At 35.7% G+C, this 19,696-nt stretch overlaps 1 protein-coding gene across 1 annotated transcript in view; it reads left to right on the top strand.

Moving 5' to 3' along the window:
* The window catches only part of CSMD3 (CUB and Sushi multiple domains 3), a 593,341-nt gene that overhangs the window by 548,803 nt on the left and 24,842 nt on the right, over positions 1-19,696 (top strand). Inside the window, exons 57-62 of the mRNA XM_039715519.1 lie at positions 1,804-1,986; positions 3,562-3,738; positions 7,105-7,284; positions 10,938-11,111; positions 17,525-17,698; positions 17,956-18,029. Coding sequence (XP_039571453.1) covers positions 1,804-1,986; positions 3,562-3,738; positions 7,105-7,284; positions 10,938-11,111; positions 17,525-17,698; positions 17,956-18,029 — 962 coding nt within the window. The remainder of the gene's footprint in view (positions 1-1,803; positions 1,987-3,561; positions 3,739-7,104; positions 7,285-10,937; positions 11,112-17,524; positions 17,699-17,955; positions 18,030-19,696) is intronic.

Raw genomic sequence — 19,696 nt, 5'->3', positions numbered from 1 at the left:
CCTAGGAATTTATTTTTAATTATTTCAAAAATATGAAGCAGACTTTTTTCAAACTAGAGGGTTGTTAAGTCACCTAAGTACCTTGGACATAAATTATTTTGAAAGCTTATAAATTTTTATTGCTATAATTTGGAACTATTTGCAATTTCTTTTTAACAGGGCTGGCAATCTGCTTTACTGATCTGTGTCACATAATGAAATGGGTAAACAGAGAGCAGCCTAACTTCTCAGTCTGTGATTTTGAAGCAGACAACTATCCCTTTTACTTACTTGAGTGTATTTGTTATTTATGAAATAATTTAAATACATAGTACCATGTACTTCTTAGACATAATGGAATAAACCAAGTATTTGCTCATGCACTATAGTTTTCAAAGCAAAGGTACTAGTTCTATTCTTCTGCCTTCACTATTCAGTTCTGTACATGTTTTTGTCAGTAGAGAGCTGTGTCCAACCCTTCACTCCCAACAGCAGTTTTTACACATATATAGTTTAGACATATACAGTGCCAAATAAGGCAGCAGAACACTTGTTTTTCTCTGCATGTGAGACTCCAGGTGCTAACTTCCCACAGAGCACCTCTATAGTGAGTTTGTCACTTTTGGTGTTTTGTATATTTCAAGTTTGCAAATCTGTTTACTATTTCTTTGTAAAAATTGCTCTTATTACTTCTATTTAAGCTTAGGCAGACCCCAGAAAATCTACATTACAGATTATATACATAGTAGGATTAATTCTTTTTACCTGAATCTTGAAATATTTCATCTTTATTTAAAATAGTGAAACTAATAAAAGGAATGCAAATTTTCACTCAGAAATATTGGTATGTTTGACATATTTTTGTTCTGGAAGGTATTAATTTATTTGCAAGTTGTTAGAAAAACAGATGGGCTATGGGGAAGAAACCAGAACAGTGGAGGTCCAAGATTTCTAGAATACAGTTCTTCAGGATTGAAACTCAGGAATGTAATACACCTTCATCACTTTTTACATAGAGAACTATCTTAAAGTTCTCTTGAAAAATAAAGTAGATGATGCTAAGTAAATATTAAAATATTCTAACAAATGAGCTGCTGTTCATATCATATGTTACCTAGAACTTCCTAAAAGTTCTTACATAGTTAGACTTAGCTGTATAATCTTAGATGTTATTATTACTTTTTATTGTTATCATTATTACTGTGTTGATTATTCTAACATTTATATACAACAGATAGGATTTAACATTATGAAAATATTTACCATTAACCCTCTATCTGAGAATTTTCTGAAACATTTATACCTGCGGGAGATTTTACCTATCAGGCAGTTTTGAAGTGATGTTTCAACATTTCTAGAATTCAGGAAAATACTTCATCTCTGTTCCAACTCTGGTGATATCATAAAACTAAGAAATATTTTATGAACACTAATTATACACAAGAAAATTGTCTTTGCAATCAGGACCTTGGTTTTCCTCAGAATTCCTTATTTTAAAATGAAAAATTGCCAAGGTTTTGTGCTTACATTTTGCCCCCATTTTATTTGATAATTCTGTTATCAAAATTTTAGCATGGTATTAGGAGAATTTGAGAAAATTGTAATTTTGCTTCTGCATTTCTATAAAATAAGTACAAAAAAATTAGTGGAGGATCAAGTAATTTTGCAATTATAGGGACTCATACCTACTGATATATATAGGGTTTAAAAAAAAAATTATATATATTTATAAATTTATTTATAAAAACATAGAGACATGCTTTATAAATGCAGAATCATAATAATATTTCATAATTATTCTCATCTTTGTACTCTAAAACCTAGGTGATACAGCTGGTTCTTGTGGTGATCCAGGTATCCCAGGCCATGGGTCTAGGGAAGAAAGCAATTTTAAAATTAAAAGCACGATACATTTCAGCTGTGATATTGGATACATCCTGCATGGCTCTGAAGAAAGAACATGTTTGGCAAATGGAAGCTGGACAGGAAGGCAACCTGAGTGCAAAGGTACATCAAAGATCCACTCTATTTTTAAACTGTGTTTTTAATATCGTTGATCAGAAAAGCAATTTTACATTGCCACCTTTCTGTTGGGAACAGGTGCAGTCATTTTGGACTGAAAAATTGTTTTGAAATAAGTTTTTGCACTATACCAGTGGCTTGGCATCAGGTGACAAATTTGAAACCAGTTCCTGGCACCCATGAAACTGTATGTTTACAGATTCTGAGGAAAAAAATAGACAAGCCTTTAGAACTCAATTTTTTGATTAATATTTTTTCACTTAAAAAATCTGAGCATAACCTGACATTTAATAACAATTTTGTCTGAATTTCAGACAAAAACCACAGTTTTAGGAAAATGTCAGTGTCAAGATTTCTTTAGATTTATTCATCTATGTATAAATGGTTGACTTAAAATTTCATTTAATAATACTGTTGACGTTATTTTTTTTCAATAGAAAACAAAATGCTGAAGTGAGTTTATTTGTAAAATAAAATTCTGGAAATTTCAAGGTAGACAAATTGTCATAAAAGAAAGCTATAAGAGGATATTTCTGAATAATCATTTATTGTCTAAATTACCTTGCTTCAGAATAGGAAATAATTGCCAACAGATTCTTTTGCAAAACAAAGTGTCTTGAAAAGAAGAAAATAGTTTGGGAACCTGTACTCTTATTTTCTACTTTATTGCTGTTGACTGTGTTATCTGTATGAATGAATTTAATTTTAAAAACTTGTTTCAGGAACTGGTTTTGTAATATTCTTTCTGCTGAATGATTATCAACTTTACACTGCATTAAAAATATAGTATATATATGTGTGTGTGTGTGTGTATACATACATACATATTTATTTATTTATTTATTTATTTATTTATTTGTGGTGGTATTGAAAGGGATATGCTTTGCCTAACTGTACCATTTGCTATTTCCCTTTGACCTTATCTATTACAGAAATAAATCAGCCCTTATAAATTTTAAGATAGATTTGGTGATAGTTCCTTCTTGAAATCATAAATATAGTTCACAGATAAATGTAGGTGTTGGTAATGCATGCGCAGGTATATTGTTGTAGTTTAGGTCATATAGATTAGATGATATATATCTAATCACATAAGAAGGACACATTCAAATTCCCAAGCTGAACATTAAAGAACTGGGATACATCAGGATTCCACCTGCCTGTGGACTTGACTCCAGTCCATGCTTTGAATTAGGAAGAATGTTTTGTTGCTAGAAATGCATGATTCAAATTAAATTACAAATATAATTGTAGATCAGAGCTTTTTTTAATAATTGGAAGGGGTTTTCTTTGTAGCTAAACTGTCTTTTCACTAATGCAGATTATGATGCTAAATTTGTAGGTTTTGTTTCTCTGCAAACCAAAGGGGAAAAAATAGTAATTCATGCACTTACTGTACAATGTGCCTTATCAGTAGGTGGTGAAACTTACATTTTTAAGGACAACAAAATGGATTTCTACCAAGTAACACTGCTGGAAGGAGTGTTCCTTCTCCAATTTTTCCCATTTCAGAAATAATCTTTACTACATTTTGAAAATATTCCATATTTTCCTTTATAGCTGTGCAGTGTGGTAATCCAGGAACAACTGCTAATGGAAAAGTACTTCGTATTGATGGGACTACATTCTCTAATTCAGTCATTTATTCATGCATGGAAGGATACATACTTTCTGGATCATCTGTAAGACAATGCACTGCCAATGGAACATGGTCTGGATCCTTGCCAAACTGCACAAGTAAGACACATTTCGAATGAATAGTCTTTGTTTTTCCTCTCCTCTGAATGTAATAAATAAAGTAAAATATAGAAGTATCATGCCAATAAATGTTCAGCTTTTTCTTGCACTACTTCAGCCATAATTTTGTATGCTAAATACTTCTTAAAAATATAATGCTGTGCAAATATGAAGAATATGTTTTTTAAAGTCAGGGTATAGAAAAATGTGTAGACTGCTGTTTCAGTTTAAGGGAATTGTATGGTTATATGATCTACCTACTTTAATTCTTTAATTAATACTTTAATTCTTTACTAGTATCTATGTTAAATCTTGTTTATGTTTTGTGATATGACTTATCCAGACATTTTTTATTTTAATTGCTTTACTTCATTTTGAAAAATTAGCAGTATAATATTATGTTCTTCCAGAGACTAGAAAATAAAAACCTTGTCATGACGACTTGAGGATTCTTTTCTTAGTGGCTCTAAGCTCAAAACTGTTGTCCCATATTGACATATCATCTTCTGTTTGGCCTCTTCATTAACCTTAAAACTCCTTTGGCTACACAACTAACAGAAGCTATTACAGCGTCTCTAACATTTGTAATGAGCATTTTGCAACACTTTATTTTCAAGCCCATCTGTTCGTTCTTTATTACATGTCCTAGTTCATCTTTTAGCAGCAATTATGAAAATTTTACATTTATGTGATGCATGAGACTGCCTATCATTTTCAAGAAACATATCCTCATCAGAAGTATAGCAAACTGTTTTTTTAAATTTTGAACACACTTAGAGCAACCCATATAGAAGCCAAAATCTAGATCATGAAACTTCTTGGTTTTTTTAAATCTATTTTTAATGAATTTTTGCAGTCATAAAGCCTGAGAGCGAGGCCAGTATTTTTGTTTATATATTATTTTACAAATTAGAATGAGAACCAGATTACTTGTACCAAAGATAAAGTCAACTGCATCTATATTTTTTCTTGTATTTTAGAATAGCATTTTACTGAAATACATGCCAAAACACCCTTCTCAAGACACATTACTCATGTAGAAACAAGAGATTTTAGCTTAAAATATGTTGACAGAGGAAGTATCATAGAAAAAGAAAGAGAGTGAGATTCAGGATATACCACTTTTGTTTAGTCAAGGTGTTATCAAAGTTTAGGAGTGCAGAGCTGACACTGTAAGAAGAGAATAGCGTAGATAATTGTATGCTCCTTTACAGCTGGGAGCCCTGGGCAGTGTACCATCAAACAGGACTGACCCATGTGCAACATCACACAGACCTAGACCATAACAAGCTATTATAGGATTTTCTTGGAAAGAAACAATGCAACCATTTCTGCATCCAAACAGAAACAACGTTCTCGTGAGAGCTTCTTGTAGCACTGCTCGATGAACAGCGAGGCTGTGCAGCCAGCGAGGTGCAACCACTGAGTGCCTGCAGCATCTGCTTCTGGGAGCTGGCTGAGGCTGTGCCCAGCAGCAGATCTGTGTGGCACAGCACACAGAAGGCCAGGTGGCCTCTGAAGGCCACCCTGGCTATGCAGCACAGGCTTGGGGCTCCCACCTCCACCCTACTGGGATTCACTGGCTCTCAACAGGAAATGCTCTTCTGGTCAACATCCCTGCAACAGTTTAAGATGTTTATCCGTAAAATAATGACTTGAGTGAAGGTGATCCAACTGAAATGAAACTAAGATTAGAGGAAAAAAGGATAAAGGCATTAGCTCTATATTATAATTCAGTCAAAACAATAGTATATCTCTAAAAATATTGAGGATTATTTTAGTAAAATTTGCACATTAAGGATAGTAAATAGAATATTTCAAATAAAGTTTCAGATTATTTGAATATATGTGTGTAAATAAGATAAACAGTTCTGTCTTTCCCAGTTCTGTTATTTGAAAAGTGACCAAGAAAAATCTCTGCTTTTTTAGTTTTTAAAAAATTTGAAATTACTGTGTTAACCAGGCAAACTAAAATAGGCTGATCTCCAGTTTTATTTATCAGTACATTATCTGCCTCTTTTCTTTATCAGTACATTAGCTACCTTACAGTAATCCAGATAACCCTGTGGTATGTCTTCTAGTCTCTTCTGTATCCATACAGTGATTGCATGGGACATGTTAAGATTTTATATATGCTGTGCAATTAGTATGTGCTCACTCAGACCATGGTAAACTGTAGAGAAATTATACTATATATATCTTGGATTCCCAGGTCCCAAATTATTAGGTCAAGAGAGATATGCCACAAATACGTAGTCATGGATTTTTGGGATTTTGGACATCCAGATCTAGGAAGGGTGACATTCATATCAGCCATGCTTTGGCATTGAGTTAGAAGTGTCCAGGATGTGTACTCTGCTCAGGAAACTGCTTCTCACACTTTTCTAGAAGAAGTAGAAATGCTGGAGGGTGATTTTCATTTAGTAAACTAAAATTTTCATTTTAGTTTACTATAAAATGAACCATAAAACACATGAGAAGGTATATTTTGTATGAAATAGATTTTTCCTCTTTTCACTATCTTAGGATTGCCACTCATGTTCTCTAGATTTCCTACTCTAAAAACTGTTCCAGAAATTGATAGATCCAGTTGACCAGATCTGAGGGAAACTTGCCTGTTTTAACACTATTCTCAGATTACAATGATATAAAACTTTTTATTAACTCCTTATGAGTATTTTATTTCCTTAGGAAATTAAATTATCTCCTGACATTAGAAGTCATAAAAGGTTTTACTACCACTCCCACACATTAAAGTACTATAGACCTAGTTTTTATGTAAGCCATACCCCATGTTTGGGGGTCACCTGAATATTCTCACCTCTTTATGTACATAGCAACTATGTGAGCATTTATAAAGGGGGAGGCTTTTGCAGGCATATATTTTAATTTTTCCAGATTTTGTTTCCTTTCAGGATACCATAGAAAAGTAAAGTAAATAATGGTCATCTGCTTTTTAAATAATGAAACTGAATTGATAGGAAAACTTTAGCATATCCAAGGGTGGTAGTGGGGTTGTGACATATGTATTATTTCTTGCCCTTTTTCATTTTTTTCATTTTATTATCTTGAAATTTTGTCAGTCAAAATTGTACAGTCCTTTAATACTACTGTTGAACTAAAGTATTTACGTTCTCCAAATATAACTGTTATATAGCTCCACATATGTTTGACAGCTAATTACGATGGCATATCTTTATCTTCTCTTGGTGGACATAAGATTTATGCTACTTTTTTCTTCTCCTATTTTTCCCCCAATTAATGCCTAGTTTTGTCATGTTGTTTTTTGGCTTTTTCATTTTCCCCTCACATATAGATAAATCTCACTTAGATTTTAAAGTATGTTCCTCAACTATTTACTTGCAGTTATCAGTTGTGGAGATCCAGGAGTCCCAGCCAATGGCATGAGATATGGTGATGATTATGTTGTTGGACAAAATGTTACTTACATGTGCCAGCCTGGTTATACAATGGAAGCAAATAGCTCCTTAATTCGCACTTGTACTAGCAACGGCACATGGAGTGGAGCAATCCCAACATGCAAAGGTACAACATTTATTTTGCTTGTCAGCTGTTTCTTCTATGAAATTTACCTACACTGTTTATTGCAAATTGTTAATTTATTGTGTATTTACACAGAAATCAAAACTTACTTTTAGTATGAATACATTGAATTGATTTCTTTGGCTGCAGAAAGAATCGCTTCATCTTTTGCTTCTTTTCTCTTTTATATTCCTACAAACACAGTATATTGAACAATTTTTTATAGTTCTGTAGAATACTTTATTACTGTGCTGAGGGCTTTAGATTTGTTACTTGCAGTTATCATGTCATAAGAAAGTAGCCATGTATATGTCCCTGTTTTACAAACAGAACACTCGAACATGTAAAAGACACCTCAGGGAAAGATCTAAATATATACAAATGAACTTTGTCAAGGGCAAATTAATCTGAATTACTCTGTCTATAATGCTAAGATATTTTTGCTGATCCCTCCTGTATTGATGTGCACCTTTAAGTATCACCTTGCTACAAAAAGACAAAATCCTTCTTGCAAATTTCCCAATAAAGATTTTTCTGCTTCATGTTATTTTCTCTACAGTGGAATTCAAAACGATTAATCTCAAGATATTCCTTCTTTCTCTTCTTCAAATTGCATACCTGATTTTTATGGGGTTTTTTGTTTGTTGGTTTTTTTTTTTGTTGTTGATGTAGTTGGGTTTGGGGTTTTTTTATGCACCCTGTTAAAATTTTAACTGCAAAAAATCTAACAGAACTGCAAGACAAACTTATCTGTCTCATCAAAAATATTTTCTCTGAGAAACCCATATGCTGAGTGCTAAAACAAGTTCCCTCTAGAGTAATTTTTCTATCTCCCTAATACTATATCTTTAGAAAAGCAGCACTACCATTTGGTGTATTCTTTCTGAGTTCACACTAATTACATCTGATCTCTATTCTTTCAAAACTTAGTAAGCTACCTTTGACTTTTTTTATCCATCTTCTTTCTGTTTCATTTTAAGGAAGCAAAGTAATATACCTGCTAAGCAGTGCTCATTTTCCTCCCATGAATTAATTTGTCAAACTAGATCAAAAGCTCCACCATATTTGCAATTAGTCTTCTTGCTGAGCAGTTTTCCCAGTATCTTCCCAAGTCCAGTTTAATTCTAATTCACCTTTGACAGTATCAATTTTTAAGTTATTTTCCTGACACATTCCTAAAGATGTCAAACACTGAAATCCTCTTGACATTTCACTTTTTTTTCCTATTTTATTGTGCTCATAGATAGCCTCAGTTTCAATTAAAAAATTATTTTAAGAACTGAAGAATGAACAAAGTGGTCATATTGACCAAGAGTCTGTCTGTCTCCAAGAGTGGCTGTAAGTCAACAGCTAGAAGATCATGAGACAGAACAACTATTTTTTATAAAGTCTCTCAGCCTTAAATTCATATAGTCTAGAGGATGCTAAACTGGGACCCTGAGATCTAACTCTGATTTGACTCAAGCAGAATCATACAAAGAAAGAATTTTTCTGTCAATTTTAACTTCGAATTTTTCAGTCTTTTGGTTTTGGATCCTACATATTTAAGGCTTGTATAAATGCTAATTAATAATCCTGTGAAGAATCTCTAGTGTTCTCAGAATTTAATTCTACTTTACATTAGTTTGTGTAAGTACACTAGGCAAGTTAATAGTGTAATTAAAATAATATATAATATGCAGTAGTGTAAATATATCACAATTAGTTTTTACTGTCAGAATGAAGTGCCAGGGTCCTTTGGTACTATTTAGTTTAAATAATTGGAAAATGAACTGGGCAGAAAACACATGCATAATTGTCACTGTGCCATTGAAAGAGAAGATATAAATACTGCTTTGCTATGCCAGGTTGGAAAAGGATGAATGTTCATCTGCAACTAAATATTCAAATATTCTAACATTGTCTTTTTTGCAGACTTGCATTTGTAATACACTTTTAGTTCTTAAACTGAGAATGTCGTGGTGCATATTTATGTCTAAGTCTCTGACCAAAATAGAGAAGCATTCTGGCTTGTTGCTAGGTATTGTTTTGTTTTCCTTTTCTCACCCTAAATTTCTGATGTTACATCTATTTTCTTCTACTTCTTCTGTCCTTTCCCAAGTATTCACCAATATTTCCTCCTGTATAAGTCAGCTCAGAATTTAAAATCTACAGACCCTTTTAAAAGGACTATTTGTGAAGCTCTTGGAGAATGAAGACAGAATTCTGCTGCTTAGAGAACTTATTTTGAATTTCTTTTTTAAAAACAACACAGAAGTGTGGCAAAAGCTATCATGTCCTTTTCTGGAACAAAACTAAGGTCCCAAAATCTAGATTTGATTTACTGGCTGGCAAAGGGTTATTTGACTCCTTTAGTATTCTCAAACAGCCATGAATGCTGGTGTAAAGTATATTTATGGTCTACATAACTGAGATTCTCTCACTGAAGAGAATAATAAGAATGTAAAAATGGTACATAGTGAACCCTCTGCAGGTTGCATTCAAATACATATTACTCATCACCTAGTACCTCTGAATTCTTTTAAGCCTGCAAGATGACAGCTGTTCTAAACTTCTAAACATTAGTTTAAAGATTATGGGTGCAGCATTTAACTTCTTCTGTTGTTGTGACTTGTGTGTTCTCTGCTCTATTTTTAATCACCACACCTTCTCATTTATCCCAACTGGCTTTACCAGATTAAATTGTATTAGATTTTTTTTGCTTTCTTTCTCTTTTGCTAGCAGTTTGCCCTTTTGTCTATCTCATTCATTCTATCAACTTGGTCTAAATTTCATCCTTGCCCTTTTTGGTTCAGGTTTTCTTTCATTTAATTGCCTTAATACTTTTTCCCTTAAGCTTTCAATTAGTGATTGTCTGTTACTGTACCACTATCCAGTGAATAACACTTTTCTCTTCATCACAACAGTTGTATCTCTTTATTTCTACTGCCTTCCTGTACTGTTTTTGAGTCCTCTTGCCTACAACAAAAGAGAAGACGTTTCTATTTTTCCCTAGCAGGCCTGGCAATTACAAAATATACTGAAATACTTCTTGTTGGCCTTCTTAGAGGTAGCAGTACTAACAGTTTCAAGGAATTGCAAATCCTTACATTTTCTCCCTATTGCTAGCAACTAGATGATTTTGGTGAACTACTCACAAAACAAATAGTAATCAAACTGTGCTACTTAGAAACGGGCTTTCAAGTAATATTTTGGAACAGTTGGCCTGGAATTTCATCCCTACACATTAAATCTAGCAAATGCCTAAGCTGGTCTACAAGAAGAAAATATTTTATTATTGTCACACTAATAAAATATGGTTGTACTCTATGTTGCCTTAACAGAGAAAAAAATTTGTAGCAGATTACCAGACATATCTTAAATGTCCCACACGTCATAGTTTCCATGTGGATTTTTAGGTAGTCTTCCTGTTTGGTTTGATGCAGCATCCTGGTTTATTTAAGACACTTCATCAATCATCCCCTGCCTCCTAAATGAAAGAAACCAGACATACTAACTTCAGGAAATGTGGCAAGAATACAGTGAGAAAGATAGCGTGCCCTGACTGTATTGTCCTCTAAAAAAAGGTGAAATTAGCCCATATGGTTCTTCTAGTAATTGTGTACACCAGGGATATTTACAGCAGCTGGCCCTAATTATTTTGAATATTATTGCAGCTGTTACCTGCCCAACTCCTCCGCAGATCTCTAATGGAAGGTTGGAAGGAACAAACTTGGACTGGGGATTTAGCATTAGCTATGTCTGCTCTCCAGGATATGAACTCTCTTTTCCGGCTGTTTTGACTTGTGTTGGGAATGGAACATGGAGTGGTGAAGTACCTCAGTGCTTACGTATGTATTCACATCATAGTCTGTATTTTGCTGTATTATGGTTTTTTCCTCTTTGAAGTTTTCACCTTTTTTTCCCTCCCTCCTTTGCTCTCACGTGGCTCAATTAATTTCAAACCTGGGATAATTACAATCCTAAAAATTCCTAAAATTTTCCAAAATTTTAATGTTACTAGTAGATTGGGAGGGTCATGGGAATATCTTTGAACCCTATGTGAGCATATATGAGTCTTTAGACACAGACACAAAAAAAAAATATTACGGGCAATGTGTACAGCATAATCCAGGGCAATTCAAGATTAAAAGGTTCTGTCTTGTTTTCAGATCCAGCTACATATGTGATAGGATAACTTTCATTATAATCCCTATTATTTCCTCATACTCATCCTGAACTTCCTGTGATGTCACAGAGAAATTTTTCTGGCTGTAATGTTGACTAGGCACTGGATGATTCTGTGAACATTTTACCTATTTTTCACCCTGCAGTAAATTAACCAATATATTTTATGCAGTAAATTTTATTAATCTGAAAGTTATAAATAACATTGATGGATTCTTATATTGCTAAAATTTCATTACAGTATCCAGTCCCATTCATTACAAGTGATTGTGATTCTTCTGAGAGATATTCAATTGATTGCACTGAAGAAGGAGGTTTTGTAGTTATTTGCAGAATAATTATACCACTCTGTAATGGTCTTCAAAAAGGAGTCTAATTGGAAGAAGATCATATCTTATTCATGGCTTTGCAGTCTCTGAAATTTAATTTGAACTTGCCAAGTAGCTGTGCTTGCCAGGTGGCTTGCTAAATGTTGCAAAATGCACTTCTCTGTTCTTTTACTATTTTTTTTCATTTTTCATCTCTCCCTGTCAAAAATTTTCTCTATTTTGGCTATATCCCAGTACCATGAAAGCATATGTAGATCATCTTTTCTTTTCCTTTTTTCAATTATATTCCATTATATTATATATCATCAACAATTTCTAACTGCTGCTGAAACTTTGTATTCCAGAGGTGGAACATGATGAAAGGCATTTTTTCTGAAAGAAGAAGAGCAAGACCACTATTAAATTCTCTATGTAGAGCTCTTATAGAGTCCACTATACTGTGAATATCAGAGACTATGAAAAATTATTTTGATGATTTGGTCTTGATTGAAAAATGGTGTCCTCCATTCATTTTTGGATGCCACAAGCTATTTATGGTTTTTAAAGTTGGAATAATAAATACTGTAACATACTCTGAAAAGAGAGCTCTACCTTTACACTTTTTTAAAGGTGTATTTAGCACAGAATGCAGCTGCCTGGGAGTTAAAGGCCATTTCGTGCAGATTACATGAAATGAATGTTGTTGATGTGCAATGGTGATCCATTGGCCTGCAAGAGAAAACAATTGGCAGCCAGTGCTTGTTGAAGAGCTTAAGCTAGTTGCCATCTGGCAGAAATGAGGGGGAGCTGGTGAAAGTCATTCTCAATAAGCAGTTCTTGACATCAGAAATTTATTTCCTAGCTTGATTCCATAGAGCCTATAGCTGAAGATATGCAAGGTACAGTTGTGACATAGAATAATTATTCAGAATGGAATATGACCATGTCCTCAGTTAAGTATTTGTCATCTATGACCCAGTAAATTTGTTTGCTTAATTACTCATGCAGTGATCTCAGTACTGCTGGTTTTATAAGATTGGCAATAGATGGCAAAAATGTAGACCTATGCCAAAAACTCATAGCTGTAGATATAACTTTGAATCATAGAATTATCACAGAATATAATGAATTGGAAGAGACCCATAAAGGTTGTTGAAGTCCAGCTGCTGGCCCAGCACAGAACACCCCATAGAGTTGTACCCATGTGCCTGAGATCATTGTCCAAAGATTTCTCAAAACCTGTCAGGCTCAGTGCTGTGACCATTTCCCTGAGCCTGTTCCAGTGTCCAACCATGCTCTGGTTGAAAAATCTTTTCTTGATGTACAACATAAACCTCCCTGTCACTCACATCATTTCCTTGGGTCTTGTCACTAGTTTTCACACAGAAGAGATCAGTGCCTGTAATTTTGCTTCATCTCATGAAGAGGCTGAAGATCTCAATAAGATCTTGCCACAGTCTCTTCTCCTCTAGGCTGAACAAATCAAGTGACCTCAGACACTCCTCATGTGGCTTCCTCTCAAGGCCCTTATTGTATTTGTTGCCCTCTTTTGCATACTCTGTAATAGCTTTATATCCTGATATTGTGTCACCCAAAACTTCACACAGCATTCAAGGCAAGGCTGCCCCAGTGCAGAGCAGAGTGGGACAATCCCATCCCTTGCCCAGCTGGTGATGCAGGGCCTGATGCCCCTGGGATATCGTTGGCTCTCCTGGCTGCCAGGGCACTGCTGGCTCATATTCAACTGGTTACCAAGCAGGACCTCCACTTCTCTTTCTGCAGTGCTGCTCTCCAGTAGTGATTTCATATTCTGGATGTACATCCAGGGTTGTCCCATCCCAGGTGCATTGTTCTTGTTAAACTTCATATCATTGGTGATTGTCCAGTCCTCTGATCTGTCTGGGTTTTCTCATAGGGCACAGATGCCTTCAAATGAGTCAACAGGTTCTCCCAATTTAGTGTCATCAGCAAACACACTTAGTATACCTTTGAGTCCAGGTGTTTTAGGATTCTTCTGTTTATACCAGCTGTGTGGTATTCACAGTTAGCATCTGGCAGGTTGAAGTCCCCCAAAACGACAACAGAAGTTGATTTAGAGGTTTCCCTTAGTTCATTAAAGAATAATTTTCCAGTGTCAACATCCTGGCTGTGTGTCCTGTAGTAAACCCCAATAATACTTCTCCTGTGTTTGTGTGTGGGTCCCTTAATCTTTACTATAGGCTCTTAACGATAATGTCCTGGTTTGGGCCAGGACAGGGTTAATTTTTGCAGTAGCTGGGAGGGGGCAGGGCTAAATCCCAGGTGTTATTCTACAACAGCTCACATCACTGCCAGGTGTGGGGGCAGGGACTTCTTGTTCTGAGGAGAAAGGTGGTCCTTCCAGTCAGAAAAGCATGACTCTGGTCAGGTCAGATTGGGTTCTGCAGTAAAGATTTTGCAAGTAAATCAGCCTCTCTATTGTACACTTTCTAATTAATATTGTTGCTGTTTCTGTTTATTTTCTTGTCTCATTGCTGTTGCCAGTAAATTGTTCTTATCTCAACCCATGATCTCTTTCTTTTGTCCCTGTAATCCTCAACCCCAGCCACAGAGACCAGAGGAGTGAAAGAGAGCAGCAGAGTGCTTTTGGGGGATCACAGTGTGGGCCCTGAATTTGGAATTACCCTTCCTAAACCAGGACACATAACAAACAGCAAGCTCTGACACCCCTCTCATCCCCCACCTCACTTGCCCTGCCTATCCCTCCTGAGGAGTGTGTAACCCTCCATACTGGCACACCACTGACAGGACTGATCCCACCAGCTTTTGCTTGTGCCAAAGATGTCATATTTCATAGGCTGAGTCAAGGCTTGCAGATCCTCATGGAGAAGACTGAAGGATCTCACTAGTACTAAAGCTCTGGCATGCCTTCCCATTGCTTTTTACAGATGAACCTGATTTGGTCCCTTTCCCTCTTCCAGTGTAGTTTAAAACTCCACTGGTCAGCCCTTCTAAATCCTGCACAAAAACCATTTTTCTCCTCTGAGAGGAGAGTCTTCTGACTGCCATTGAATAGCAGTTGATCTGATGTTGTATAGACCATAATATGATCAAAACCCCCAAAGTTCCTCTGATGACACCATCCTCAAAGCCATCTGTTGATCAGCTGGGTCTGCCTGTTCCTTCCAGTGTTCTTCCCTGCCACTGAAAGGATTGAGGAAACACTAGATGTCCTCCTGATCCTTCAAACAATTGCACTAAGGCCTGAAGTCTCCTTTGGTTACCCTTGGACTTCCCTTTGCTACCTCATTGCAGTGGCCATAAAGAACAGCAGATAATAATCAGAGGGTTGTACTGGACTAAGAGTTTTCTAGTAATGTCTCAGTCTCCAGAGAGGCAGCAGGCTTCTCTCTGAGTAAGGTCCAGTTGGCATATTGGGTCCTCAGATTTCCTCAGAGGGGTTCACCTATGAAAATCACCATTCTTTTTATTTGACAGAGGTGATCATGATGCAGGGGACAGGTTATTTTGCCCTTCAATTCCAGAAGGACCTTAATCTGCATCTTAAGTTGTCAGTCCATCTAGTTACCAGGCCCCATACCCATTGTATTAGGGCACCTGGGAAGATGAGGCAGGCTGGGAAGGGATTTGCCTGTCCCTGCAAGTAGTAACCTACCTCTGTTTCCCCTCCTCTCAGATCCCCTTCTTCTGCCTGGTGGTGAAAGGGTAGGGGATCCTTTGTTTCTTGTGTCATGGTTGGCTGGTATATTCATCTCAGGAATGGTAGAATATGATACCACAGGTCAGTGTCCTTGTTAGATGCACCTCAGCCCAAATGCCTTCTCAAGAAGCTCAGTCACCAGGCTGAGCATCTCTTCTACCTGGGCACATCTCAGACAGGTGTGCTCACTGCTGCCGTCAGACGTTGACAAGAAGTGTGCTGCTAATCAGTTACATTTCTTCTAAGAATGAAACTAGCCTCACAGTCTCAGTGCTCTGAGTCCTTAGGAAAATATTTCCATTGAGTGGAAACATTCATAAAACTTCCAGTTCACTGCAACTTCAGTTTGTTCTGTAGTCACCTGTTCTAGTATCAGAAGGAAACTACTGTGTTTTACCATGATGCCTGGCTTCCATACTTACTGATACTAGAGGAAGATATTCAGTAGATATTAAATGACTAGGTCAGCTTGACTGACAACTAAGTGGTAGAGTTTACTTAGTTTTAGGAAAAAAGAATAAATTTACCAAAACCTCATTTTTGAATGTGAGAATTGTTTTCCCTTCAGAATTGTTGTTACTTTGTTGGTGCAAAGAACTGTTAGGAGACAATTTCAAGTCCCTGTGTTAAAAATTTGCAAGTGTTTCATGTATGCTCAAATTAAGACACATAATTTTCTAGTGAAAGGATAACAACCATGATCTATCATTCACAAATGAAGTACACTGTGTGTAAACTATGTGGCCCTATCCCCAATCCATAGATCTTTTCAGAACTTGGCCCATAATTCTGCACACAGTCCCCTGTCACCTAAAGCGATGAAATTGCATATATTTCTGATATGTTATAGATTTAGCTCTTTTTCGTCACCAGTGTGGGTGGGCATGGATTTCCCATACAGTCAGTGTCTGAGGAAAGAAGCAGAGAACAGGAACATTTAATGGGAGCAGGTCCTTTCGAAAGCTTAAAATATGGGTGACAAAGATAGAATCACTACAAATGTATTTTGAAGATTGTTGTTTGAAAGATGTAATTTAAATTATGTTTGTGGATGAGAAAGAGCACAAAATTCCACTGTCTGTACAGCATATCTATTTAGAAACATTATTGAACATGTACAGGTTAGGGGGTTTTATTATTACTATTATTACACCATTTTCTGTCTGATGTAAAATTAAACTACACAATTCTGGAATTCATGGTGTGTCAAGGAATAAATAGTCTGATGACATAGGGTTTGCCATAGCTGATTTAATTTCCTGGGTCAGTTATGCAAAATCCAGCTTCTGACATTATTCAATGCTTTATACTACAGAAGAAGGCCAGTAAATTTGCTAACAGTATATTTACTCAGTAATGACATGCTATAGACATAAGGAATCATTACGTGATAGGAATAAGATAAAAATATCCATTTAGGCAAAAGATTTTTATGAGTGAAATCTATCTAATAACAGTTTATTAGTATCTGACTTTTAGATTGCTACAGAACTTTCTCTATTATGGGTTTTTTCTAGTGTTTCATTATTGTTAACTGTTCTAACTTTCAAGTATTGTACTTCCATACATACCAAATCTTGCCTTTCAGTGAAGGATGAGGAAGCAGGACTTTATGACTCCTAAAATCTATCTGCTAAATCCTTTAATCATACAAAATGTTGAGCACTGGGTAGGTGTCAAGAAAGCAGGAGAGGAGGGAAGATTGACATGAAAGTTTGATAGACTTTTTGATTGCTCTCTAAAGATTTTCAGACTGATGTGGTTTGGGGCACGGAGGAATTGCAAATATTTGGACTTTAATAAAACAAGTTGTCAATTTGATTTATTAAGTGTGAGGTACTGATGAAGTACACTATGTACTCATTTTGAACAACTATCTGAACTAGTACAATCTAGCAGACTAAATAATATATTTCTAGTCTCTCGTTATTCCTATTAAATGTTTCCATATTTGACCTGGGTTTAATAAAATAAATACAAAATTTGGAGTTATTTCTTCACTTACTTCAGCTGTTATTTTTTTTTAAATAAATGCCACATTCCATTTCTATCATGTCTTTTTTCGCAGCAAAGTTTTGTGGTGACCCTGGAGTACCTGCTCAAGGGAAAAGAGAAGGCAAAAGCTTCATCTATCAGTCAGAAGTGTCTTTCAGCTGCAACCCTCCTTTTATTTTGGTTGGCTCTAGCACCAGGATTTGCCAAGCAGATGGAACATGGAGTGGTTCTTCTCCTCGATGCATAGGTATGATTATGCCCATGAATTGAAATTTCTTTTAATGCTTATTATTCCTCTTCTTGCTAAGTCAATCTGTGGTTTTTCCATAACTTTGAATTATCTTGGTGTTATTCTATAATCTCTAAGAATCAAATAATTTTATTTATGTCTTTGTGATTGGCTTATTGCATGTTGCTGAGCAAGCTTAATTTTCTCATACAATCATGTATTTAATTAAAATACTGTAATTTCTTTTGTCTTTAATATATTGCTTTTTTTTTTAGAACCTACTCGCACAGCATGTGAAAATCCAGGAGTCCCAAGGCATGGGTCACAAAATAACACATTTGGCTATCAGGTAGAGTATAATTTTTATTAACTTGCAAAAATATTTAAATATTTGTACTACCTCAAAGTCTAGAAACATCTGATTAGAGGTTTAGAGACTGCTTCTGTAAAAGTTGTTTGCTGCTGTGTTGCTCTGTTTCCTTATTTCTGGCTGTTGGATTACACTAACCCTGTGTCGCCATCAGCAATTCACTGCACGAAAAACTTGTGATCAAGTTCTGCTTGATTTCACTTTGAAGACTTTCAGTATCTTCCACCAATATCTAAGTGCTTTCTACAATGCATTAAATAGGCTTTTTTCTCCTCAAAAGTGTATATACTGTGTATCAAAATGCTAGTATAGACATACTCCAAAAACAGGCTTTTTCCCTGAGAGAAAATCTGTTTAAAATGACAAATTAATTTCAGAGTCCCAGATCTGTTAGGAGAACTTCTAGTCCAAATCCCTTCTCAAAACAGGGTCAACTAGAACAGGTTTATGAGGGCTGTCTCCAGGTGTTTTTGAATATTTGCAGGGATGGAGACTCAACAGTGCCTCTGGGCATCCTGTTGCAAACTGATCACCCATACAGTGAAAATGAACACTTTTTTTCTTAGTTTTAAAGAAAATTTCATATGTTTCAATTTATACCTATTTCTTCTTGTTGTGACCTGGCACCACTGAAGAAAATCTGCTTCTGTGGTTTGTCCTTCCCCCAGGGTTTTTTTTTGCAGGCTGGATAACCCCAGGTCTTTCAGCTGCTCCTTGTATTTCAGATGCTATACTCCTTTAATCAATTTTGTGGCCCATCACTGTACCCAATATAGTATTGTCCCTGTCTCTCTAGCACTGGTGAGCCCAGCACTGGACCCAGCATTCACTTGTGACTCACTGGGGCTAGCAGAGGAGAAGAAGCACCTTCCTTGACCTGTTTTTACTGCTCTGCCTAATGCTTTCCTGGAGACTGACACATTTTATACAAGGCTGTGTTGCGGCAAATGGTGCTTACATATGTTTCTCTTGGATAAAGAATTGTGAAACTGAAAGTGATTTTGAAATGCTGATTTTCTGATTCACACAAAACACTTATGTCAGTGAGATGTTTTCAGGAGTGAATGGTTTAGAGATGCAAAAATATACCTTATAATTTGCTAGGTATCTTGTGAACAAAGACAGTGCCTAATCTATCCTCTGACATCTGTGTTTGATGTCAGGGCTGAAAGCTCCAGGCACATGAAGAGGATGAACAGAAGAGTACCTAGCAGCTCCACAGCTGTATGAGGTCTTTGTCTAGTAGGAGGAGAATAAAAAACTGCAGTTTTCTGGAAATGGAAGAAAGGACTGGGTGAAATATGAACAAATTTACAAAATTAAATTAGTTTTTTAAAAACAAATTGTCGGTAAAGACTTTTAAAAGTTTCATGGCCAAACATTTCTTTGGTTTGTCCTTTTGGTGGTCCTTATGCAGTACTACTCTGGCTTGGTTTTTAGGACTATTTGGATTTTCAGATTGTGCTAGATCACAATCATATGCGAGTGATAGTAAAATTGTCAAAGTTTTCTCTAGAAACTGAAAATGCTGCTTTGTGTCAAGGTAGGATATGTAGGGACAGACCTTAGGCTAACTTTGTTTGGTTATAATAGAATATTATCCTAGAGGACAACTCTTTATTCAACTATGTATCAAAGAAATAATT

The sequence above is a fragment of the Passer montanus genome, unplaced genomic scaffold (assembly GCF_014805655.1).
Source record: "Passer montanus isolate IOZ18808 unplaced genomic scaffold, ASM1480565v1 scaffold33, whole genome shotgun sequence".
In the NCBI taxonomy this organism is placed as follows: domain Eukaryota; kingdom Metazoa; phylum Chordata; class Aves; order Passeriformes; family Passeridae; genus Passer; species Passer montanus.
This window is presented reverse-complemented; position numbering and strand designations above follow the sequence as displayed.